The sequence below is a fragment of the Trachinotus anak genome, unplaced genomic scaffold (genome assembly GCF_046630095.1).
Source record: "Trachinotus anak isolate AG129_WGS33_773 ecotype Australia unplaced genomic scaffold, CSIRO_AGI_Tana_v1 ptg000029l, whole genome shotgun sequence".
In the NCBI taxonomy this organism is placed as follows: domain Eukaryota; kingdom Metazoa; phylum Chordata; class Actinopteri; order Carangiformes; family Carangidae; genus Trachinotus; species Trachinotus anak.
In genome coordinates, this window is record NW_027273880.1 from 797,392 (window position 1) to 822,556 (window position 25,165).

General features: G+C 42.5%; 3 protein-coding genes and 1 long non-coding RNA gene across 10 annotated transcripts in view; 3 read left to right on the plus strand and 1 right to left on the minus strand.

The window, feature by feature from the left end:
* LOC139611995 (protein NLRC3-like) overlaps positions 1 to 25,165 on the minus strand; it is a 418,379-nt gene that overhangs the window by 358,688 nt on the left and 34,526 nt on the right.
* The window catches only part of LOC139611997 (NACHT, LRR and PYD domains-containing protein 12-like), a 201,306-nt gene that overhangs the window by 173,675 nt on the left and 2,466 nt on the right, over positions 1 to 25,165 (plus strand). The gene's annotated exons all lie outside the window — the stretch shown is intronic.
* LOC139611998 (NACHT, LRR and PYD domains-containing protein 12-like) overlaps positions 8,339 to 25,165 on the plus strand; it is a 133,565-nt gene continuing 116,738 nt past the window's right edge. Inside the window, exons 1-12 of one of the 8 annotated variants that reach the window (XM_071467112.1) lie at positions 8,339 to 8,464; positions 9,507 to 9,625; positions 9,738 to 9,905; positions 10,856 to 10,969; positions 12,895 to 13,008; positions 14,221 to 14,299; positions 14,456 to 14,681; positions 14,814 to 16,617; positions 16,735 to 16,908; positions 17,341 to 17,514; positions 17,896 to 17,942; positions 18,037 to 19,667. In XM_071467112.1, coding sequence (XP_071323213.1) covers positions 9,537 to 9,625; positions 9,738 to 9,905; positions 10,856 to 10,969; positions 12,895 to 13,008; positions 14,221 to 14,299; positions 14,456 to 14,681; positions 14,814 to 16,617; positions 16,735 to 16,908; positions 17,341 to 17,514; positions 17,896 to 17,942; positions 18,037 to 18,608 — 3,561 coding nt within the window. In that variant the 5' untranslated portion in view covers positions 8,339 to 8,464; positions 9,507 to 9,536 and the 3' untranslated portion in view covers positions 18,609 to 19,667. The other 7 variants (XM_071467114.1, XM_071467115.1, XM_071467117.1 and 4 more) reach the window with 7 other exon arrangements.
* Positions 22,049 to 22,458, plus strand: LOC139612022 (uncharacterized). Its single transcript, XR_011686425.1, has 2 exons — positions 22,049 to 22,212; positions 22,307 to 22,458. It is a non-coding gene; the product is annotated as an uncharacterized lncRNA (long non-coding RNA).

Below are 25,165 nucleotides of genomic sequence, written 5' to 3' on the forward strand. Positions count from 1 at the left end.
CTCTCTCTCTCTCTCTCTCTCTCTCTCTCTCTCTGTGCATGTGGTTGTCCTAGATACGCTGTCTCTCAGAGCTAGATCACATGAATTTGTTGTAACTTGTTATTGGATAGCCTGGTCATATTAACAGGAGTATTATTCATACTGATTTAATTAATCAATTTGACAGGATTTCCCATAATTCCTGTGCATGAGTTTTGTGCAGATGGAATTAATGGCCTGTCCCATGTAGACACCTGTCCCAAATATAGGTCAGTGGAATTCAGTGACTGAAGCAGATAAAAGCCCGAGCTATCAATTTAAGTTTTATGGTTCTTATTTTTTATGGATTTGTTTTTGAATTTCAAAACCAAGAATGTAACATGGTACTTGCACTACATGGCTTCAGTTTTTACAGATAATATTGTATGAAAAATAAAGATGAAGTGATTTTTCTTGAAAGTAAACCACTTACTTTCTCATTTTATGAGACCTGTTTTCTCTTTTTGATATTTTCTATTGCTCTTTAATAAAACAAAAATAGTTCTTATCAAGATACTCGATCAATCGATAGAATAATTGGTAGAATACTCAATTATTAAATGAATCAGCAGCTGCAGTCTGATGTCAAGTTACTGTTCCTGTATGTGAACTATGACGATGACTTCTGTTGTAGCAACGCTCCACACACAATGTTCACCGAGGATAACATTAGCTTGTTCAGGCTAATATTAGCTTGTTTAGGCTAACGTTAGCTTGTTTAGGCTAATGTTAGCTTGGTCAGGCTAACGTTAGCTTGTTTAGGCTACCGTTAGCTTGTTCAGGCTAATATTAGCTTGTTTAGGCATTAGGCTTCTTTTAGCTTGTTTAGGCTAACATTAGCTTGTATAGGCTAACGAGAGCTAATTTAGGCAACCGTTAGCTTGTATAGGCTAACGTTAGCTTGTTTAGCCTATCGTTATCGTCTCCATCTCTGTCTGCTGTAATTAACAATGTCACTCATCATCTTTATTTTCTTCACTGAGCAAAAATCTTTCTTACCAGCATTTCATCATGACACTGTGGATCAGAAACAGAAATGTAACTGTAACTGACATGTTTCATATCTAAACTCATAACCCAGCAGTGTAGCAACAAGTGCAGTTAATACAACATGACAATTCATCACAAGGAGCTCAAAAGAAGCTTTTTCTGTCACATGAAAACTTTTTTTGTGATCAACAAACTGCACACAGGAATTAAAAAACAATGCAGTCACATGTAATAAAATACTTATTAAATCATCTTTATTTTTCATGTTATCGGTTAAAGAAACTGCAGAAAGTCACAAATGCAACAATTTCAACCCTTTCATGTGAAATTTCTTCCAGAGCAAGTAAATCTACACAGTTTTCCACACATGCAACTTAGACAACAAGTAAAACAAAGTTTTCTGCTTCAAACTGTGTTGTACAAGAGGAAAAAGTACGTTGGCATCTCCTGACTACAAACAGAGATGCACATCTTAATATAATGCCTGTTGGATTGTAACTGATGGAAAAAGTGAGTCACTGAACAGGAAAACACAGGAAAAGTAAATTCTCCTTTTCCACAACATGAAACAGTTTGACCAAAGAGAAATAAGAGAGTGAAGCGAGGAGGTCTTACCTGTCCACAGGCCAAATGTACATAGGACTGTAGAACTCTACTGTCCTGCAGATGATATGCAAATGAGCCTCTATGATGTCAGAGGACGTCACAACATGAGCATTCTATTCCAGCTGTCAGTTCTATTGTCAATGAATTCCAATCATATTATACAGTGAAATCATGTAGAGCACTTTTCGTAACAAAAGTACAGGTGAAATAATGAATGGCACTGACAGCATTTCTCAGACATGTAACCGAAGCACTGGGGAGGAGTGGAGGGGCCATTCAACCTTTGACACACCATGAGACACAGCTCTGCTGCTTCATATGTGTGTTTGCACGTGTTTGTGTCATATTTGTTCGAGTGTGTTTAGCACCTAAAGCACAAAATCACATTTAACCATCTTCCTGTTTTATTGGCTGCTGGTTCCTTTTTTGCAGCTCTACTTCCTTTTTGGTGGAGTTTCCATGTTGTTCAGATCTGTTGTACCAGAGATGGTGGCTTCACAGTTCTCTGAAACAAGATTTCAGGTCCACACAGTCTAAAGGCAGATGTCCATGTGTCTGTGATCATAAAGCAGGTCTAGGTTCTATATTAATACTGTGAAAGTATCAAAGCCTCAGTCCACAGAGAAATGCACACAGCCTGTATTCAGACACTGAGCCTTAAAACCAGCCGTCAGGACTTCTGATGCTTTGTGATGTCACATCAAAGCAGTCACTGCCCTCAGCCACGCCCCCAAGCTCCTCCTACCTGAAATCTGCTATTCGGTTTCCATGAAATCTGCTACATTTTTATCAGATCACTCAATCTGATAAAAGAATCAACCAATCAGAAGGGAGGCCTGAGAGAGGAGATGTAAAACTACACTGAGATGGTTTTTGGTTCTTAAAACCACAGATATATCTTCTGATGGAGATCAGCACTTATAGGTAGTCCTATAAATACTCCTCTGTCCAGTCACTTGTTGTTGTATGTGTAAAGCCCTCTCTCCTCTGCAGTGTTCATATTTCTTTATGGATATTTGCTCCTCAGCCTGAGTCACAGCACTGTGAGCAGAACCTGGTTAAACTAATCAACACACTTTAGAAAGAGTTTGCTTCACTCCAGTGGATGTTAATATGCTGCACAGAGTTAGCACTCCACAGAGCAGGCACACTGTTTGGCTCTTCGCTGTCTCATATAGTCTCTGTTCATTCTCTCTGAAGGTTAATGCTCTATATAAATACTGTATATTCATTTATTCTTGTTACTGTGGTCTTATTTCAGGAAGTTGTCCACTGTAACACACCGCATGAATCCCGACAGTAAAACCTCAGTGAAGGTTGTGATGTTGTGTTATCACCGTCACTGTGAAAGCCACTTGTCCATCTTGCGTTTTTGTCAGTAAATGTTATGTAAGTTCTTCTTTGTGGTTTTTGTTAGACAGTGTATGAGTAAGAGAACAGCAGACGTGAGGGCTGTGCGGGGGTCTACTTTAATCAGAAGAAGAAGACAGCCCTGGTGACGGTGATGGTAAGCTGCTGCCTTCACGGCGGCTGCCAGTCCAGCAGGCCTCCTACAGGCCTCCTTAAGACCACGTGTCAGTGGCCAGACCTCTAGACAGACAGGTCTGGAGGTCTTTGTGTTGTGACTCAAAGAGAGCCTGTGCTCAGTTCTTTGAGTATATGCTCTGAATCCAAGCTCCCTGAACGCACCACAACGTACTTAATGTTTCTTAGAAATATTTAAAGGCTTTTGTGACTTGATGGAAGCAGGTGTGAAAACACTGAGTCTCAAGCAGAGCGTTTTAAAGATTTAGAACCATCACATTTGTTACAGTGTGGAGAGCTGAAGCGTAAAATGTTACATAAGTTAATGAAACAGTCGAGAGAAGGTTGCAGGGGGCTGTATCTGTGCTGCTCGTGTTTTATAATGTTGCCTTAACTTCATTTACATTTTACAACTGAGTGAATTCAACTTCAATTTTCTGCTTGTTTTTTTCTTCTGCCTCACGATGAGAGGACTGAATGAACATCTCATAGTCAACTCGAGGAATTACACTGCGCTCCTGAACATATGTCAGTGTCCCGCAGCCCGACGACAGTCACGTTCACTTCCTCTGTGGATCCAGGACGGCTGTTTTCAGAGTGTGACAGGCAGCTGCTGGTCAGGACTGATTGCAACATCACTGACTTTCCAGCAGTGACGCAACAGAGGAATCTACCTATTGACTTGTCACTGCAGGACCCTCGTGTTCAGGAATTCATGCCTCTTTCACTGATTGATCGTTTCACTGCTGTAATATGCTTTTCAAGGTAAAACAAACACAATGGTAGAAAGAAACTAAGCATTTTCTCAAATACTGTACTCAGGTACAAGTCTGAGGTACTTGTACTTTACTTGAGTATTTTGCTTTCTATAAATGCTACTTTAGAATTTCCTCTGCTTCAGAGGAAAATGTACTTTTTACACTATATTGATGTGATGGATATATTTTAATGAGTGGTGACTTTTCAAAATAAGATCTTCTCGAGTTCTTTTGTAGAGGCAGAAGAGTACTATATACTTTAGATACTTTAGCTACATTTAGCTGATGATACATCTGTACTTTTACTGGTGTTTTTTTTTGTATTTTGTTTTGTATAGAAAAAGAACAATCATGCAGGTGAATATTCAAAGTAAAAGTGAGGACTCACACACACAGTGGAGTTCTGCAGGAAAGCTGGAAATTAGTCAAAGCATTTTCAGCCTCTGGTTCCCTCGTCCTGAAGTCTCTGGGTTTCTTGAAAAGGTTTTTGTTTAGATGCCTTATGTCCTTTCACTTTTAGAAATGCTGTCTTTATATTTATTCTGAGTTGTCTGGTTTTAATCCAAAAGAATGAATTTGTCATGGCAGCTTTTCCACAGGAGGTGGCGGTGTGAAACAATGACAGATATAAACACGTCCTCTCATCCCTCAGTCCTGCACTTCAGGTAGGTAATGTGTCAAAACCTGACTCGACATGTTAGCTCGGGCTCATCTCCATTATTTGGTTTAGACTGACATCATACTGCCTGGCTCCATAAACTGTTTGTAGTGATTAAGATGTATCATATTGTTGACCTGTGCTGGAAACAGTATAAATAGTTTCTGTACAAATGTATAAGAATAGTTGTTGACTCCAGGCGATACTTGACTGTATCTGTGTAAAGGTGCATTTATGATGCACTTTGTAACTAAAGTATATTTGGAAAGTGGAATTTAGAGATATAAATGACATAGAGCCAAAAATGTGTTTGCTTTGGCCTGAGAGCCTGAAAATACACAGTAGAAGAAAAGACTGAAAGATAACAGTGCACACAGTCAACAGAAACTGTATCACCTGAATACATAAAGCTGTGGATCATTCAGCAACAGAAAGCCACGACTTTCCTGCATGTCAGGAAACAGCTGTTGACAGGCGCTGCACTCGGAACCATAACACAAGCTCGACACACGTTTTAACGTTTTATTCTACAACATCAAATACAGCAGTACATTTTTAAAGCTTCTACATGCCTTAAGAAAGGTGGCGCTCACCGGCCCACCTCTACAGCCTCGCTGTATTTATACTCAACACTCGTAGAAACTGTTACTAACTTTTCTGCAGCACTCTGTTTCTGTGTGTTCATTTTTTATTGAACTGAGAGGCCAGTCAATAACAATGGATTACAATAATGGCTAAAACTGAGTTCATGCAGATGTTGAAGTTTCAGATCATCAGCTCAGTTGCATCGGTCCGTGGTGCACGTGAAGACTTGAAAGTGGGGGGTTGACTGTAAAATGAAGGCGTCTGATCTCTTCATGCACCTCTTGAAATATGAGTACTCTGCAGCGAAGAGAGGAATCATGTGAGAATGCTGCATGAACTAACCCGACTCTGTCCGGACTTCATTGCAAAGAAAAGCTTGGTCAACCAAATGACTTACTGGGAAAAGTAGAGACAACAGAGGCGCAGACGTCGTCGGCCCTTTGGCAGGTCTCCACTGTGTTGGTGCAACCGCCACCAGGTGAATATGGCACACAGCGGTTGCACTTCAGAGCCACACCTGGAAAACAAACATACACATATTGATATAATTGCTCCGCAGATATGTGCTTCCATTATGGAACACAAAGAGCCAGGCGCTTTCTTTATCTCACAAAAACATGGCAGCACTGGCTGTTATTTCAATCACCGATCACTAATGAGCCTTGCTTACTTTAGATTTAACCCGTTCAGATTTCCTGCGGCTTGAGCAAGATCTCGTATTCCATTGAGCAAAGAAAGAAAAACAAAGAAAATGAGTAAAATCCCAAATCAGACTCACCGCTGCCGATGCAGACGATCAGAAGAATGACAGCAAGCTGGGAGGCTTTCATTCTGACTCCTTCTGAAGACCTGATTACTGTTAAAGACCTGCTTAACATTTGAAGAATTTCATGTTACTACTGACGTCTTTCTTCTTCCTCCTTTTCTTCTAACATCTATAAATACTGTTCCTCCTTCCCTCTGTTCCAGCTCTTACAGTCTGACCACCAATAACCCTCCAATCTCCTTAATCACACACAAACCATGACCACTGTTGTTAAAAACATGAAATGAAGAAAGTATCAAATAATTACCTGCTTGTGTTTTCTGTCAGGTGCGTGAAGATCCACTGGCAGGAAGCGTTCTTGCAGACCCACTTATACTCTGCTCAGTCCACTGCTGAATAAACTGGAAATCCCGTTTTATTGTAACATGTTGGCACTGTGCAAGGGACTGCACAAAGGCAAACAATCATTGTGAAACTGAAACACAGAATTTCATCTAAACAAACTTCCTCCTGACAGTCCTGTCGACCATGTGACAGATCTTGGCTCAAATGTTCTGCATTTTCACAGAACTTCCCTGTGTCAAATCCCTGCACAGCAACTTGGTTGCTTACATTTTCCTCTACTCTACGAAATGAAATACAAATCAGGGGCAAAAACCAGGACCCCAGGACCCCCCAAAAAAAAAAAAAAAAAAGCCACATACCCACCCCAAAATAAGTAATCTCTCTTTGTATTTATTTCCCTTTTTATGCCCCTGGCATTCTGGTCATTGATCGGGCAGCTGATCGATGCACTCTGGATGAAACAAGTTGCAGCAAGTGTGTCGTGGTGTGGTGATGATGGTGTTTCGCCCTGTGGCGTTTGAGTCCGTGGAAAAAAAGAAAACCAAAACTGCAGACTTGTGTTATGGCTCTATAAAAGGCACATGCAAAGTTTAACGATATCCTAATCACAAGAGTTCAGTCTTCTCACTTCAAAACACTTCATGTTCCGTGGTCATTTAACCAGCATCATGCAGTTCATCTTCATGGCCACCAGAGGGAGACACATCATCATCAGTGAAGAGTCAGAGTCCTTCACTGTTAATGGAGAGATTTCCTTTAGAGCTCAGCTGATCGATAATCAACAATAATTGCTGTTGCAGTTGTAACAAACAGTGTATTTCATCATGAGATTATCCAAGCAGATAAAAACATTGTTGATTCACTAATTAAATGAGCACAGTATATATAATATCATTTTATAATGTAACATACCCCTGGCAGATTTTGATTTAAAGTGATCTTTTTTATTTGACCAACACGTTTCTTCTGACTGGAAAGGACATAGATGTGTGTCAAAATATGATTCAACAATGTGCTAGAGATTTTAATGAAACAAAGAAACTGTTTCTATGTTTGATTTACATTTTTATGAAAGATAGCATGTCTGAAATTATTCATACTCTTTGCAAATCGTCACAGTCTGTGGGAAAATTCAAGGCTCTAAACCATTCCAAATACCCCCCGCTGTTCTAGAGCATTCTACTTACACCACCAAGGCCATCCTGGTGAATCTGGGCCATGCTGGTGCCAACGTCTCAAGGCACACTCAACAAAACCATCAGGCAGTCTGCAGAGAAACGTGGGCTTGGGCAGCACTGGACGCTCCAACCTGACAATGCTAAAGATTAGGTTGATGGCAAAGAGGCCCTCCAACCCCAAAGACTTGGAGATGAATGATGACTGGTCACAAATACTGGTGGAGACGTGCAAAAAGCCTGTCAGCAATTATAAGAAGCGTTTGATTGCTGTAATAGCCAGTAAAGGCTTTTCCACTGATTATTGAGAAGGGTATGAATCATTCTGGACATGCCATTTTTTTCAACGCCTCATCTCACTGCTGCAGGACTGAGAGATTTTTCAGGAAATCCTGTTCCCACTGCCATCAAACTGGCTTAGATATTAACTGAATAATCTGCAGGACAATCAATCAATCAATCAATCAATCTATCTATCTATCTATCTATCTATCTATCTACCCCACCCCCACCCCCCCATACACACACACACACACACTCCGTTTACTTTCACTTTCAACGAACACTGTGATGCAGATTATTTTCTCCATCTGACGGGAATGTTACCGTGGAAAGTGAAAGTTATTAAGGGGTATTTAAGTGTTATAATGTTATGTAATGACTGGGTCAGCGGTGTAGCAGTGGTAAAACAGCCCTTTATAGAGCCTACTGTATCTTTGTATGTATTATGATTATTTTTGTTGTTTATCTTACGCTCTCTTATTGTTGTCTACTTTTATTTTTAGTTTGTAACTGTCATGGACCTGTGTGTCTGGAATAAAGTAAAATCAAAAATGAAAGTCCGGACTTTAAACATGTCAGAGAGAGCAGGAGGGTGGGGGCTGGTGTTTACATCCCTCACCGCAGGCTGGCCAATCAGCTCCGACTCAAAGAGAGAGAGAGGTGGAGCAAGGCATGAAAACATAAACGCCCCACAGAGAGAGAGTTAGGTTTCTCTCTGAGTCAACATGGTGACGCAGCTTCTTCTCTCCGTCTGAAGGTAACATGAGCACCTTCTTTAACACCTGTAATGACCTGAGCCACAGCAGAAGCTGCAGTAGAGCTCTCTGTGGTGATATTTCATCTTATTCTAATGCTGCTGAGTCAGAGCTGTAAGTGTAAAGTCAGGACGGGCTTTAAACATGGCCGCCGGTGTTTACAGCAGAGGCGGAGGAGTCAGAGTCAGACGCAGTCAGCTGCTTCCTGTTTTTGTCTCTGAGTTGGGATTTTTATACATTTATTGTCTTTATTTTGTTAAAACATATTTGGTATTTTTATTGAAGCGATGCCGAATTGTGTCTCTCTTGTTAGTTTGCTTTTGGTTGTTGGTTTGTTGTGGTTCCTTTATGCAGGAGCAGACAGGCAGGAAACTGCCAGGGCCCCTGGACGAAAAGAGGCCCCTGGTGGTTTTAGATTTATTGGGAAGTTTACTTATTGACAAATGTAGCTGCACCAATCTTGTGAAATGTAATTAAAGCCCTTCATAGGAAGATGTGTTGATAACGATTGGGAACTTGCAGACCCATAAAAGGTCAAGATTATTTTTTAATAATGTGATGTTTCAGAAATATTTTTTTAATTTTCAGTGTCAGTGAAATGAGTGAATGTTGTGTAATTTGAGCTTAGAGGTGAAATAAATTCAGTCCCAGTTGTTGTGTGTGAAATAATCAGCTGCAGCTTGTTTCATGAAGTCATTTCCTACAGAGACGCTGCACATTCAGAGACTGTCAGATAAACTCAGTGTGTGTGAGTGTGTGTGTGTGTGAGAGAGAGAGAGAGAGAGAGAGAGAGAGAGAGAGAGAGAGAGAGAGAGAGAGAGAGAGACTTCACTGCAGCTTCATGACTCCATCTAGTGGACTGATGGTAGAAGTACAGCAGCTTCCTCTTCCTCACACTGCTGACTGAATACAGCTGACACTGATATGAACCAGAGAAGAAGAGTCAGTCAGTGGAGGAGCAGCTGATATTTTTACAAGAGAAGTGATGTAAAGTTCAGTTGATGTGCAGATGAATGATTTGTGTTTGTCTTCACATGAATGTAGAAAATGTGATGTGGATGTGAACTCAGCAGCATGGCTCAGTGTGAGGACAGAGAGGAGGGGGCCCCTCCCTCTAAAATCACTCTGTGTGGGGGCCATGAGAGCCAGACCAGAGCTCAGAGGTGAGATGAGGATCTCTAACTGTCCATGACTCTTCTCCATGTCAGAGCTCAGCACTCACATCACTGCTCCATCATTATTCACATTCAAAGCTCTGTGTGTGTTGTTTTCAAGCCCAGAGCAGCAGCATGACACCCCAGACTGTGCTGCACCTGGACTTAGACCTGGACCTGGACTTAGGCGTGGACCTGCACCTGAGCCCAGCTGTGTGTCAATGAATAGTGACAGGTCAAATGAACGCTTTGTTGATTTTAAAAGAAGACAGTCCTCTGCTGCAATGAGGTACGCTGTTACTAACATTAACTTCATTGACATTAACATGTGTGTATTCATTTTATAATACCCAAAAAAGAATGTGGGTCTGTTGGATGTTTTTTCTGTCTGGTGAAGAATTATAATGCCAGGTTTGAAGTGACAAGCTAAGAGCTGTCCACTTGTGGTCGGATCAACTGAAACAGGTTTTAATGCCAGCTCTGAACAGGGTCTAATGGTCCATGACTCTTTTCCATGACCATGCTTAGCATTCAGATCACTCCACCATCATTACGCATCATTATGCATTATGCTTATTTTATTTACAGTGCTCACCATTTCGTGTTGCATTTCAACTCAAGCTAAGTGACCTAAAGAAAACCTCAAGGCAGTTCAAACTCACAAGTAGACTGCTTCACCCAGAACCACAACACAGCAGGTTGTCCCACACAGCAATACTAACACCAAGGAATCAGCCAGCATTCTTGGTTTCCTTTCTCAGCACATTTCCACACAGCATTCCCTAAGGCAGGGGTCGGCAAGTAAATGTGGCTTCCGGCCAGTTTTTTCCTAACCCATTACATGGCGGCCAGAACAAAATCAAAGGCTAATTTAAGAAACTGATTGATACAAATGCAACTCAAAGGAACTTTATTACTGTTCACACGTGGCTCTGTGGCCCACAGTCGCATATTATACGTTTGACTGATTTATTTAACTGGTGTTATTTTTTCACCAGTTTTAGCTGAAACTAACTCATGACCATGTGTTTACTGTACTCTGCTTCTGATATATTATTGCAAACCCAAACAAACCCCGGACAGTAAGAGAGGCAATGTCACAAAGCAATGTTGAATCATAGTAAAGTGAACATATGTAGAAAATGGTGAAACATGGTGTAATGTGTAACAGAAACATGTAAGAGACAAGTGGTGAGTAAAAGAGAGTTCTCACATTTATCAGCTATGTGTTTGTTTCAGGATCCAGCAGCAGAGACCAGACTCTCCTGAACCCAGCTGTCTGTCTTTAAAGAGCAACCTGTCGAAGGATGTTATCACTGACTTTAAAGGAGGACGTCCATCAGCTGATCAGATGTAAGATGTAACAGGACAATAAGACACAGGTTACTGTAGAAAAGAATCAGTTTGTACAACAGGTTGTTGAACAATGTCTGAAATCAAAGTGTTTCTGTCTGTTGTGAACGTCCACACTGGAATGTAGAGGTAAAACTCCAGCTGTCATAGAGAGGGAGGAGACATGATGTAGGTTAAATATGGAGTCTGTCCTGGAGGAATCATAGTGTTGACCTCAGTTGTTCACATGAAAAGTGACAGAAATAGTTTGTGTGAAGAATGAAAAAAGAGCTTGAGAGTGTTCAAACCCCGCCTCCTTTCTCACCTGCACACAGCTGACCAATCAATGAGGGAGGAGGGTGTTTCATACGCTGTTCAGCCATCTGATGAACTCCTCTGATGGAGTAAATTGATCCCTTAAAATGTTCCTGATTCATGTTTGAACTGTTGTTGTTTCTTAAATTGCGATGATGTGAAGATGATGAAGAAAACTCCGCTGACACCGTCTTACTTGTATGTAAAGAGGTTTATTACAAAGAAGTCCAGCATCAAATCAAGCACCATGGATTGCCTGAGAGGGGAGTCGAAGCCAATATGAATCTCCTCTGAATAACAGCTCTAACTACCCACTTATATAGGGTGTTGTCATGAAGCTGAGACAAGATATATGGTCCATATCTAAATGGACCTCATTTCCTAAGACAAAGAAGCACTCATCTCCCATGTCCTTTTGACCTAGTGCCCCTAACTGAATGTACCAGACCCAGGAAGTCACATAACATATGGAACTTAGGACACCACACTGTCATTTACACAGTGACCTGTCATTTTTCATCCTGGGAGCTGCCCAGTACAACCAGTCTGCATCCAGACGAGTGTTTAGTTCCCTATCAGAAATAATCTCTGTCCATGATAATACGCACGTGATGATTCACATCCACTGAGGATGTTGGTGTAAACAGGAAGGTGATTGTCTACGCTGCATTCAGATCACTCCACCATCATTATGCATCATTATGCATTATGCATATTTTATTTACAGTGCTCGCCATTTCATGTTGCATTTCAACTCAGGCTAAGTGACCTAAAGAAAACCTCAAGGCAGTTCAAACTCACAAGTAGACTGCTTCACCCAGAACCACAACACAGCAGGTTGACCCACACAGCAATGCTAACGCCAAGGAATCAGCCAGCATTCTTGGCTTCCTTTCTAAGCACATTTCCACACAGCATTCCCTAAGGCAGGGGTCGGCAAGTAAATGTGGCTTCCGGCCAGTTGTTTTCTAACCCATTACATGGCGGCCAGAACAAAATCAAAGGCTAATTTAAGAAACTGATTGATACAAATGCAACTCAAAGGAACTTTATTACTGTTCACACGTGGCTCTGTGGCCCACAGTCGCATATAATACGTTTGACTGATTTATTTAACTGGTGTTATTTTTTCACATCACACTTCTCATGTCCGCTATTTCAGAGGTCTGTCAAGTGAGCGACAGAACCTTTGGAACTTCCTGTCAGAACTTTTCAAAATAGAAGCTAAAAGCTTGTTTGAACAAAAGAATTGCAGAAAAATAACTTTCTTGCGCTTTTATTTTGTAGACAAGATAAAAAGACAAAACTCGCTAAAGAGGAAGTGACCCACTGTGCGGTGGGTCAGAACAAAGGAACAAACAAATAAACATGTTCAAACCTGCAACATAATAAAAGTAGCTGAAACTAACTCATGACTGTGTGTTTACTGTACTCTGCTTCTGATATATTATTGCAAACCCAAACAAACCCCAGACAGTAACAGAGGCAATGTCACAAAGCAATGTTGAATTATAGTAAAGTGAACATATGTAGAAAATGGTGAAACATGGTGTAATGTGTAACAGAAACATGTAAGAGACAAGTGGTGAGTAAAAGAGTTCTCACATTTATCAGCTATGTGTTTGTTTCAGGATCCAGCAGCAGAGACCAGACTCTCCTGAACCCAGCTGTCTGTCTTTAAAGAGCCACCTGTCGAAGGATGTTATCACTGACTTTAAAGGAGGACGTCCATCAGCTGATCAGATGTAAGATGTAACAGGACAATAAGACACAGGTTACTGTAGAAAAGAATCAGTTTGTACAACAGGTTGTTGAACAATGTCTGAAATCAAAGTGTTTCTGTCTGTTGTGAACGTCCACACTGGAAGGTGGAGGTAAAACTCCAGCTGTCATAGAGAGGGAGGAGACATGATGTAGGTTAAATATGGATTCTGTCCTGGAGGAATCATAGTGTTGACCTCAGTTGTTCACATGAAAAGTGACAGAAATAGTTTGTGTGAAGAATGAAAAAAGAGCTTGAGAGAGATGTTCAAACCCCGCCTCTTTTCTCACCTGCACACAGCTGACCAATCAATGAGGGAGGAGGGTGTTTCAGACACTGTTCTACCATCCGATGAACCCCTCTGATGGAGTAAATTGAGCCCTTAAAATGTTCCTGATTCATATTTGAACTTTACACAGTGACCTGTCATCCTGGGAGCTGCCCAGTACAACCAGTCTGCATCCAGACGAGTGTTTAGTTCCATATCAGAAATACTCTCTGTCCATGTGATGATTCACATCCACTGAGGATGTTGGTGTAAACAGGAAGGAGATTGTCTACGCTGAAGAATAATAATAATAAGAAAATACGGAGAAAGAACAGCAAATGCAATTGTAGCAATAAAATGCAGAATTAAACTGCACAGCAGCTTCCACAAAGACAACAAGCTCAGTAACACTTGTCATTAATTATCCATGTTGCTTTCACTGGTAGTTGTGATAAGACCCAATCAGGGAGTGAACATGGGTGCCTACATCAGTGTTTCCAGAAGCCTCTGTTTTGGGGACTCAAACTCCTGAGTTATGTGGATACCAGAAGTAAATGTAGCAAAAGTAATGGATTTTAAAACTAAAATGTATTAATGTGAAAATAGTCTGATACATGCAGACACTGAGCAGCTCCACTGGAGCAGCTGGGGGTTCTAGGTGCCTTGCTTCAGGGCTCTTCAGCAGTGTTCAGTGAAGGAGGGAGAGCTGTATAGAGGGTTGGTGAGAGCTGAGCTGGAAGCTGCAAACAGCTGCAGACTGAGCTGTTGATTCTCAGTGGGATCAGCAGGACTAGTAAAACTTTAGCTCTACAGGGAGTGGTCTGATTCACTGTTCACATCCAAACATCACTTCATGGACCTTCAGCTTGTGTCTGTCTCTGTGTGGACAGACATAATGTGAGCTCATTCTTCATGATTCCTCCACAGAGTGGACCAGGGGAGCTCAGAGGTTCCCAGGGGTCAGTCTGCCCGGCAGCATCAAACACACCTGGGCTCCATATTAATGGTCTGTGCATGTACAACAAGTACTTTCACATCTGCTCACAATCATCTCCATGCTGCACTGTTAGACCAGTGGATTGTCAGTCTGTCCAACATGGATCTGATGTTTGGCTCCATGGTTTTAGTTTGATGCTATCACTCATGTAGTTTCCTGTTCCAGCTGCTGGAGGAGAACATTGTCAGTTTTGTGAAGGACGAGCTGAAGAAGATCCCGAAGGTTCTGAGTGCAGATTACCCAGAATGCTTAGAGAGTCAGAGGGAGGATGAGGAGGTGTTGGACGGTGAGGATGAAGAGCAGAGGAGCAGCAGAGAGGCATTTGAGAAGATCACAGTGAACTTCCTGAGGAGGATGAAGCAGGAGGAGCTGGCTGACTGTCTGCAGAGCAGTAAGAGGATTTCTCTAAAGATTCAACGTGATGGAGAAATGAGACATTTACTAACATCTCAACACATGTTAAAATGTTTTATATTTTTTCCATGAATCAGTTGTGTATCTTATTTGCTGTGTGTTAATTCAGGAACTCCTGCTGCAGTTTGTCAACATAAACTTAAATCTGAGCTGAAGGAGAAGTTCCAGTGTGTGTTTGAGGGGATCTCTAAAGCAGGAAAACCAAACCATCTGAATCAGATCTACACAGAGCTCAACATCACAGAGGGAGGGGCTGGAGAGGTCAATGATGAACATGAAGTCAGACAGATTGAAACAACTTCTAGGAAACCAGACAGACCAGAAACAACCATCAGACTAGAAGACATCTTTAAAGCCCCACCTGGAAGAGATGGACCAATCAGAACAGTGATGACAAAGGGAGTGGCTGGCATTGGGAAAACAGTCTTAACACAGAAGTTCACTCTGGACTGGGCTGAAGACAAAGCCAACCAGGACATACACTTCACATTTCCCTTCACCTTCAGAGAGCTGAATGTGCTGAAAGAGAAAAAGTTCAGCTTGGTGGAACTTGTTCATCACTTCTTCACTCAAACCAAAGAAGCAGGAATCTGCAGGTTTGATCAGTTCCAGGTTGTGTTCATCTTTGACGGTCTGGATGAGTGTCGACCTCCTCTGGACTTCAACAACACTGAGATCCTGACTGATGTCACAGAGTCCACCTCAGTGCACGTGCTGCTGACCAACCTCATCAGGGGGAACCTGCTTCCCTCTGCTCGCCTCTGGATAACCACACGACCTGCAGCAGCCAATCAGATCCCTCCTGAGTGTGTTGACATGGTGACAGAGGTCAGAGGGTTCACTGACCCACAGAAGGAGGAGTACTTCAGGAAGAGGTTCAGAGATGAGGAGCAGGCCAGCAGGATCATCTCCCACATCAAGATGTCACAAAGCCTCCACATCATGTGCCACATCCCAGTCTTCTGCTGGATCACTGCTACAGTTCTGGAGGATGTGTTGAAGACCAGAGAGGGAGGAGAGCTGCCAAAGACCCTGACTGAGATGTACATCCACTTCCTGGTGGTTCAGTCCAAACTGAAGAAGGTCAAGTATGATGGAGGAGCTGAGACAGATCCACACTGGAGTCCAGAGACCAGGAAGATGATTGAGTCTCTGGGAAAACTGGCTTTTGAGCAGCTGCAGAAAGGAAACCTGATCTTCTATGAATCAGACCTGACAGAGTGTGGCATCGATATCAGAGCAGCCTCAGTGTACTCAGGAGTGTTCACACAGGTCTTTACAGAGGAGAGAGGGCTGTACCAGGACAAGGTGTTCTGCTTCGTCCATCTGAGTGTTCAGGAGTTTCTGGCTGCTCTTCATGTCCACATGACCTTCATCAACTCTGGAGTCAATCTGCTGTTAGAAGAACCAACATTCTCCCAGAAGTCCAGAAGAAGAAAAGTTGAGTTTACACAGACACATTTCCACCAGAGAGCTGTGGACAAGGCCTTACAGAGTCCAAATGGACACCTGGACTTGTTCCTCCGCTTCCTGCTGGGTCTTTCACTGCAGACCAATCAGACTCTCCTACAAGGCCTGATGACACAGACAGGAAGTGGCTCACAGACCAATCAGAAAACAGTCCAGTACATCAAGAAGAAGATCAGTGAGAATCTGTCTGTAGAGAAAAGCATCAACCTGTTCCACTGTCTGAATGAACTGAATGATGATTCTCTAGTGGAGCAGATCCAACAGTCCCTGAGATCAGGAAGTCTCTCCACAGATGAACTGTCTCCTGCTCAGTGGTCAGCTCTGGTCTTCATCTTACTGTCATCACAAAAAGATCTGGACGTGTTTGACCTGAAGAAATACTCTGCTTCAGAGGAGGCTCTTCTGAGGCTGCTGCCAGTGGTCAAAGCCTCCAACAAAGCTGTGTAAGTGTATAGATCATCAGATTTATTCATCATTATATGAAGACACTGCTCTGATCTTTTCAACAGCAGAGGGAATAAATTCCTCTCTTCTTTAATTCCTTGTTATCATCCCTTCAGACTGAGTGGCTGTAACCTCTCAGAGAGAAGCTGTGAAGCTCTGTCCTCAGTCCTCAGCTCCCAGTCCTCTAGTCTGAGAGACCTGGACCTGAGTAACAACAACCTGCAGGATCCAGGGGTGGAGTCACTGTCTGCTGGACTGATGAGTCCACACTGTAGACTGGAAACTCTCAGGTCAGGATTCATCAACCTGTTTAACCAATGACCATTTAAGATATCATTAACATTAGTGGATAAACAGCAAACATGTGTAGGATTGTGTAAAGTATATTTCACTAAACTTTGGCAGAACTTTCTAGACTCAAAGAATTTCTTTCCATGAGATCCATGGATCTTTAATATCTTTATTTTTTTGAGGAACATGTCTAAATGTAATTTCCACTGGGGTGTGCGCATATGGACCACATCTCAGTGGTATCAGTAATGAATACAGAAAAATCTGTGAAATATATTTCAAAGTGTATCTGCACACTAAATTCACAGCTTTTTTGGTGACATTGGACCAAAAAAGAACAGAACCGACAACAAGAAAAGAATCAAACAGCACAAAAACAGACCACCAAGTGTTGACAGAGGATTCCTGTGTGTGGTTTTGTGTGTCTGCAGTCTGTCAGGCTGTCTGATCACAGAGGAAGGCTGTGCTTCTCTGGCCTCAGCTCTGAGATCCAACCCCTCCCATCTGAGAGAGCTGGACCTGAGCTACAATCATCCAGGAGACTCAGCAGTGAAGCAGCTGTCTGCTGGACTGGAGGATCCAGACTGGAGACTGGAGTCTCTCAGGTATGGACAGACACTGTCTGATAGAGGAGAAGAGCTGAAACATGTTCTCTGTCACAGCTGATGACAGATCTCTACAGAAGAGCTCTGACTTCAACAAGCTGTGTCAAGGACGCTAAGAAGCTGATTGATAACTGAGCTTCTGGGTCATGTATGGAACTAGTGGAGGTGGGGGGGCATGGTAGTTTGACTCATGACGTCAGAAAATTTGGCAACGGCAGACACATCTATATCTATTTCTTGGATTAAGTATTTACACTGTGTTTGTAGTGGAAAAAGGAACTTCAGCCTGAACACAGTAATGATCAGAGATGGCCAAGTCCAGTAATGTCCAAGTCTGCATGTTGAGAGAACGTGCTGGTCTGACCCCCCTCCTCCTTTCAGGGTGGAGCCTGCTGGAGTCCGGTGGTTGAGACCAGGTCTGAGGAAGTGTAAGTGTGTTTTTCATTTGATTCATGATTCACTGTCAATAACTGATCAGATGATAGATCAATAACTGCAGCTGTGTCTCCTTCTCTCCATCAGATTTCTGTGAACTCACAATCGACACAAACACAGTGAACAGAAAGCTCCAACTGTCTGACGACAACAGGAAGGTGACACATGTGAGGAAGAATCAGTCGTATCCTGATCATCCAGACAGATTTGACCAGTGTCCTCAGCTGCTGTGTGGAACTGGTCTGACTGGTCGCTGTTACTGGGAGGTCGAGTGCAGAGGAGGAGTTTATGTAGCAGTGAGTTACAGAGGAATCAGCCGGAGAGGAAACAGAAAAGACTGTGTGTTTGGACTGAACCATCAGTCCTGGAGTCTGTACTGCTCTGATGGTGGTTACTCTGTCTGGCACAATAACATAAGAACAGATATCTTCCTCTCTTCCTCCTCCTCCTCCCCTTCCCCCTCAGTCTCTCACAGGGTAGCAGTGTATGTGGACTGTCCTGCTGGCTCTCTGTCCTTCTACAGAGTCTCCTCTGACTCACTGATCCACCTCCACACCTTCAACACCACCTTCACTCAGCCTCTGTATCCTGGGTTTGCAGCATGGCCTGGTGCCTCACTGTGTCTGTGTTCAGTGAGGCAGAGAGTCTCCTCCTGTTAGAGAAACTCTCTCACTGTTGAACAGATAGTTCAGTCTCTTTCACTCACACATTGTCAGGTTCATGTATTACAGCAGTTTACTTTTTAAATGCTTCTTCCAGTGCTGTAAAGATAAAAGCTACAGTTATAACAGGATAAACATGTTCACTTGTTATTGAGTCTTTTGAGTCTGTTTCCAGTGAAAACATCACAGTGAATATCTGGATGTCGTCTTTCTCTGAAGTCAGTTCAGCTGAGACGACTCAGTTCATCTCAGCTGCAGTTAGTTTGCTGCAGATGTGACAAACTGTGAGATCAGAGAGGAATCACTGACCTGCACTGACCTGAGCTGGATCTGCAAAAAGACATTCAGAGATGATGGTCCAGTGAACAGAGGGTTGATGAACAGCCTGGTTTCTTCCTGCTGATGAATCAGGCTGCAATGTTCCCTGTCAGTAGCTACAGTCAGGGGTTAAAGTGGGAGTGGAGGAGTCCAAAGGTTTGTGGGTGGGTGTAGATACCAGTCTGTGGAGCGACCAGTCCCCTGGCTGTCCCTCTGCTCTTCTCTAATCACATGTAGAGCTGAGCTTTGTAATAACCTCATGAATTTATAACGTATAGATTTTCATGTGTTCTACATAAGTGAGACACAGCTTCATCTGCAACAATGAATCTAAAAGGACAACTGCCTTGTGTGAGGATGTATAACAGATATACAACATATATATATATATCTGATATGAGTTACTTACTGTAATAAACATGAAGTGGTTACTGTACTATAACTTTTCTATCATGGTAAAACATTTGTAAATGTATTTCTTGATCATAAATGTATTTTTATATATTTTCTTGTCTTACATCACTGGATCTTTTATTTTTTGAATGGAGCACTTTGTAACTTGAGTTTAGAAAAGGGATCTACAGATAAAGATGATTATTTTTACTGTCTCAAAGTGACCAACAGGAGTATAACCAACAGGAGGCTGTTGATGTAGGACATGATTTTTGTGTCACCGCTGTATAAGACTGAATTTAGTGAATATTATTCCTAATAAAAATTCTCAAAATTGTGAAAAAGCACATTTTTCCGAATTAATTTATGTTGTTAAAATGTGAAATGTAAAATTTATGCTTAACAAGTGATCACATCACAACATGAAATGTACTTTTACAATTACTTTTTTGTTATATCGTGAGAAGTTTGTATGTAGAAGCATGAAAATATCAGATTTTTTTTTCTTGCGTGGCAGCAATAGCTTCCATCATTTATAATGTTTCAGTCGTTAACACCTGTCGTTACCTGAGCTACAGTAGAAACTGTAGTAGAACCTTTGCTGGTGTTATTTAGTGTTTTTATAATGTCACTGTAAAGTGTGGACGGACTTGAAACACGTCCGCCATGTTGTGTGGATGTTTGCAGTGGAAGTGATGGAATAAGAGCAGAAGCAGAGTCAGCTGTTGCTCAGTGGTTGAACACAGAGTCGTTGTCACTGTGCAGCTCCTCTCAGGACTGAAGGCAGCTCTTCCTCCCTGAATCAGCCTGTGGAGGAGGCGGAGACCAGCGGCTGCTCTCTCTGTGGGTGAGTGTCTTCAGATTTACACTGCAGGACGGACATGGACACTGTGTGGCAGGCTGATGGGTTTCAGACTGAGAGTAACTATGGCTGCGTTCAGAGAGATGACAAGAGAAACCTGGCACTTAAACAACAGCCTCTTTCACTGAAATGAGAGAGATTTCCATCAAATTAAGTTTTAATATCAATGTGAAGGCTTCATTTATTTTTGTTTGGAACTGTCTAAACTAGTTATTTGCAGGGATTATGTAACTTCTGGTGCTGGACAGTAACAAAGTACATTTACTCCAGTACTTCAATCTTAATTGTACTTTACTTGAGTATGTCCATGTTCTGCTTCTTTATACTTTTCCTGAACTACATTGTGTTTATTTCACAGCTAATTTCCATTGAGAATTTATACAAAAACCTAATGATCACTTAGAAATGAAATAAAATAAAATGTGATACATTATTACAGATACAAGAATGTGAAACCAGCTCCACCATGGCTACATTAAAGTTCTGACTTAATGTTAGATATGATATGATATGATATATATGATATGATATGATATGATATGATAGATATGATATGATATATATGATATGATATGATATGATATGATTCATGCTGCAGCAGCGTTTAAAGTGGATGTATTGGACACACCATAACCCCGGCTGACCCACATGGAAACAACAGAGCATCTGTTTTATGTTTGTGACATGATCCAAAACTTATGGAAATCCTTGTCTAAGCTCCAAATCCATAAATATAGATTGATTCTCTTTCAAATGTGTCCAGATTTCTAGTTAACAATATCATCATCACAAAATTCTATGTACATAAATGTCATTTCATGAAATCCCCTCCCACTGTGTAAAGCACTAAACATTCATTTTTTCCACTTAACAAATGCATAAAATGTCAACGTGTCCATAACAGGAAACTCTATGTGTGTGAATATAATCTACTCTCTAATTAACTCTTGCTCAGTTCTTCATTTGTATTTAATTGTTGTTTTAATGGATCAGATTTCTCTACATGTGTTTTCTTTCGTGTTATCTCATTCAACAATTCAATTCTGTTTGTTTCTGGGGTTAAAGGAGGATTTATTGTCCATGTGTTATAAAGTTGTGTCAGGGTTTGAGTTTGTCATCTGTTTCCTGTTTTATTTTGACATGTCTGTCTCGTCTTCCTGTCTTGCCCCATTCCTGGTGTCTTTACCTCCCCCCATGTTGATGACTTCCCCCCGCCCTAATGGTTTTCCCCTGTGTCTCGTTCTCTTCCCTGTCTGTCTGTATTTAAGTCCACGTCTCTTCCTTGTCATTTGCCAGACTGTCTCTACTCCAGTGTGACTTTTCTGATGCTCCTCATGTGTTCTGACCAGTTTTTGTAGTTTTCTCGTGTGTTTCTTGCCTGCTGATTCTGTTCCTCTGCCTGTGCTGACTGCTTTACTGTGTACTGGACCTTTTGCCTGAATAAAGGACCTAGAGTTTGGACTTTGTCTCAGTTTGCTCAGTGAGTCCATCTTTGTGCCTGATAAACCCACTGTGATCTCACCCATTGGTTGGTGAACTGCTGTTTTGAAGCCTTGATTTTTTGAAACTAGAAGACACCATGTTTGGAGGCGAGGGTGGAGCTGACCTTAGACCCGAGGTCACGATGCACACCCACCTCCACCAGCTACCTGACGCACTGCACGAGGCTCGATGCTGCTCTGTGTGAGTCTGCATTCAGTCATTTTCCATAACTCAAGCTAAACTTCAGCACGAAGTATTAAAGAACTTTTAATAGCAAACTGCCTGCATGTCCACATTTGGAAAATATTACACACAGGAGGGTTATGTAAAGTTATTGCAGCTGCAGTTACTGTGTGTTAGTTTACACACAGTGTAAGCATGTGTGGCGAGTGGAGGGGTGGGAAAGGGGTGTACCGACAACGCCACCTGGGGAGTTTCGCCCCAGGAGATAGTTTATATGAGATGGTTATATGGTTAGATGGTTAAATTTACTATACACAGGTCTTCACAGGTCCGTATACCACGGGCAGAGACGTATTTAGAAAAGTAGAAAAATAGTTTATTTTACAACCAATTAAAACATCACTTGAACAGTACTGGCTCGTAATTACGTACTGGGGCCACAGAGCAGAATGAACAGGGCTGTGGAGGCTACGGCGGCCCAAAATCAAATCAAGGGGGAGGAATAACTAACCAAAAACACCCGTGACACTGCAAACACACACACCCGCAAGGGGTTCGTGAAGAAAATACCACCACCAGGAATTGGGTCGCCGCCTGGCCCTCCGCACCTGTCCGCAAAGACAAGAAAGCAAGTTATAAAACTGGCCTCCCAGTTAATATGGCCCTTGATTGCTACCACACACACACACACACACACACACACACACACACACACACACACACACACACACACACTACTTTAAGTGATTAAAAACAACGAAACAAACCAAAGGTAAATAATGTTCCTTAAACAACAAACAGTCAATAATGTTCAACAAATTAAACAAATGAATACAAAATAAATCTTTGCAAGGTTGATTAATGAACTAAACAGAATCCTTAGAGTAGCAATAGGCCCTGACACCAGCTCTGTGAAGAGCCTTAGTACGTTGCCTCCCCACAGCTCAGAAAAGCTGAGGAGTCAAAACGGCTTCAGTGAGCCAAAACAGTCAGGATGGACCAAACACAGCCAAAACAGCAGTGGGTGAACCAACGCAGCCAAAACAGTCAGGATGGACCAAACACAGCCAAAACAGCAGTGGGTGAACCAACGCAGCCAAAACAGTCAGGGTGAACCAACGCAGCCAAAACAGTCAGGGTGAACCAACGCAGCCAAAACAGTCAGGATGGACCAACGCAGCCAAAACAGTCAGAGTGAACCAACGCAGCCAAAACAGCAGTGGGTGAACCAACCCAGCCAAAACAGTCAGAGTGAACCAACGCAGCCAAAACAGTCAGGGTGAACCAACGCAGCCAAAACAGTCAGGGTGAACCAACGCAGCCAAAACAGTCAGGATGGACCAAACACAGCCAAAACAGTCAGGGTGAACCAACGCAGCCAAAACAGTCAGGGTGAACCAACGCAGCCAAAACAGTCAGGATGGACCAAACACAGCCAAAACAGTCAGGGTGAACCAACGCAGCCAAAACAGTCAGAGTGAACCAAACACAGCCAAAACAGTCAGGGTGAACCAAACGCAGCCAAAACAGTCAGAGTGAACCAAACACAGCCAAAACAGTCAGGGTGAACCAACGCAGCCAAAACAGTCAGAGTGAACCAAACGCAGCCGGAACAGTCAGAGTGAACCAACGCAGCCAAAACAGTCAGGGTGAACCAAACGCAGCCAAAACAGTCAGAGTGAACCAAACGCAGCCAAAACAGTCAGAGTGAACCAAACGCAGCCAAAAAAGCAGTGGGTCCAGGAGATGGTGGCTTTAATAGTTTCTGGGCCTCACCAGCAGGACATTACAGAGCGCCGAGAGGTCACATGGAGACCGCGCCACAACGCTGACAGGCCCCCAGCAGGGCAGCTCAGCCCCGTGACTCCAGCAGTCCGCCACACCGTACGCCGAAGGAGAGCGTGCGTCGTTCTGGCGACACGCCAAAGACGCACTGATGCTGGGCACGCTGCACTGCGCTGAAGGGCAGAGCGTGCGTTATTATGGCAAAACGCTGAAAACGCTCTGGTGCCAGCACGACACACGGCTTCACCACGCCACTCCAGGCCACAGCCACCACCACGGACGAGCGGAACAGAAAGAGAGAGAGAGTGCGCCAGGTGTACCCAGGCCCCTATATATAAAGGTGCGCTCCCCGCCCACAAATCAGTGCCACAGGGTGACACAGCGCCCCACTGTGAGGAGGAGTAAGCCGTGCTCCGGCCACAATAATATTACAGTGTGTGTGTATAAGGACCTATCAGGAGTTATTGTGAATACGCTAACGTTTGATTTAGCGGTATCACTGTGTTTTTTTTACGTGTTATAACTGAACAAGGTTGGGAGTTATTGTGAACGTGTTTAATAAAGTTTGACTGACTTATCTGACTGTTATAGTCCGTTGCACTTTATATATGAAAAAAGTTCGAAAATAGACCATTCATTGACAGGGCGCCTTATAATCCAGTGCGCCCTACAGTACAAATACGGTAGATGGAGCCACAGGTGGGGGTGGCAGAGTTGAAGAGGTGGAGTCACTACGTCTTTATTGAAGCAGCAGCATGTTGTCATGAATATTAATGAGAGCTGTTTTTACTTTGTCTGTTTGACTCTTTGTGGTTTCAATCTTTGATTCTTTGATTCTTTATTCAGATTGAGGAGCTGCAGTTTGTCAGAGATCAGCTGTTCTTCTCTGGTCTCAGCTCTGAAGTCCAACCCCTCCCATCTGAGAGAACTGGACCTGAGTGAAAACCCGGACCTACAGGATCCAGGAGTGAAGGGTCTGTGTGGTTTTCTGCAGAGTCCAGACTGTAGACTGGAGACTCTGAGGTCAGTTCACTGTTGTAGATCTTATATCTTGAATCCACAGCTAATGAAGCTTCACACACAAGTTGAATCCATTGACTGTGAATGAATGAATGACATTGTAAATAGTTGTTGTCTCATGTTTCCAGTTGTTCTTCTCTCAGACTGAGAATGATTCTTCAGTTTCAGCTCATTTCACTCACTTGTCATGAATAATGTCTGTTCACTTCAGTTCAACCTTCACAGCTCACACACTCGTATTTCTCTCAGTCAGAGGACTCATGTTTTCTAAATCCACTGGAGAAAATGTCCAGTGTTAGTTGTTCAAGTCAATTCATTTTTATCACAACAACATACACAAGATCCTCACAACTAATATTTGTCCAAAGAAAGTGAAGAAACAATCTTCTTGTTTTCAGTAGATTTCAGTGAAGTGTCAGGACTAATGTCTGTTTGATCAAACTGTGTGTGTGTGTTTTCATCTGTAACACAACACACACAACTGTTGTGTTGACAATGTTGTGTTGTACTG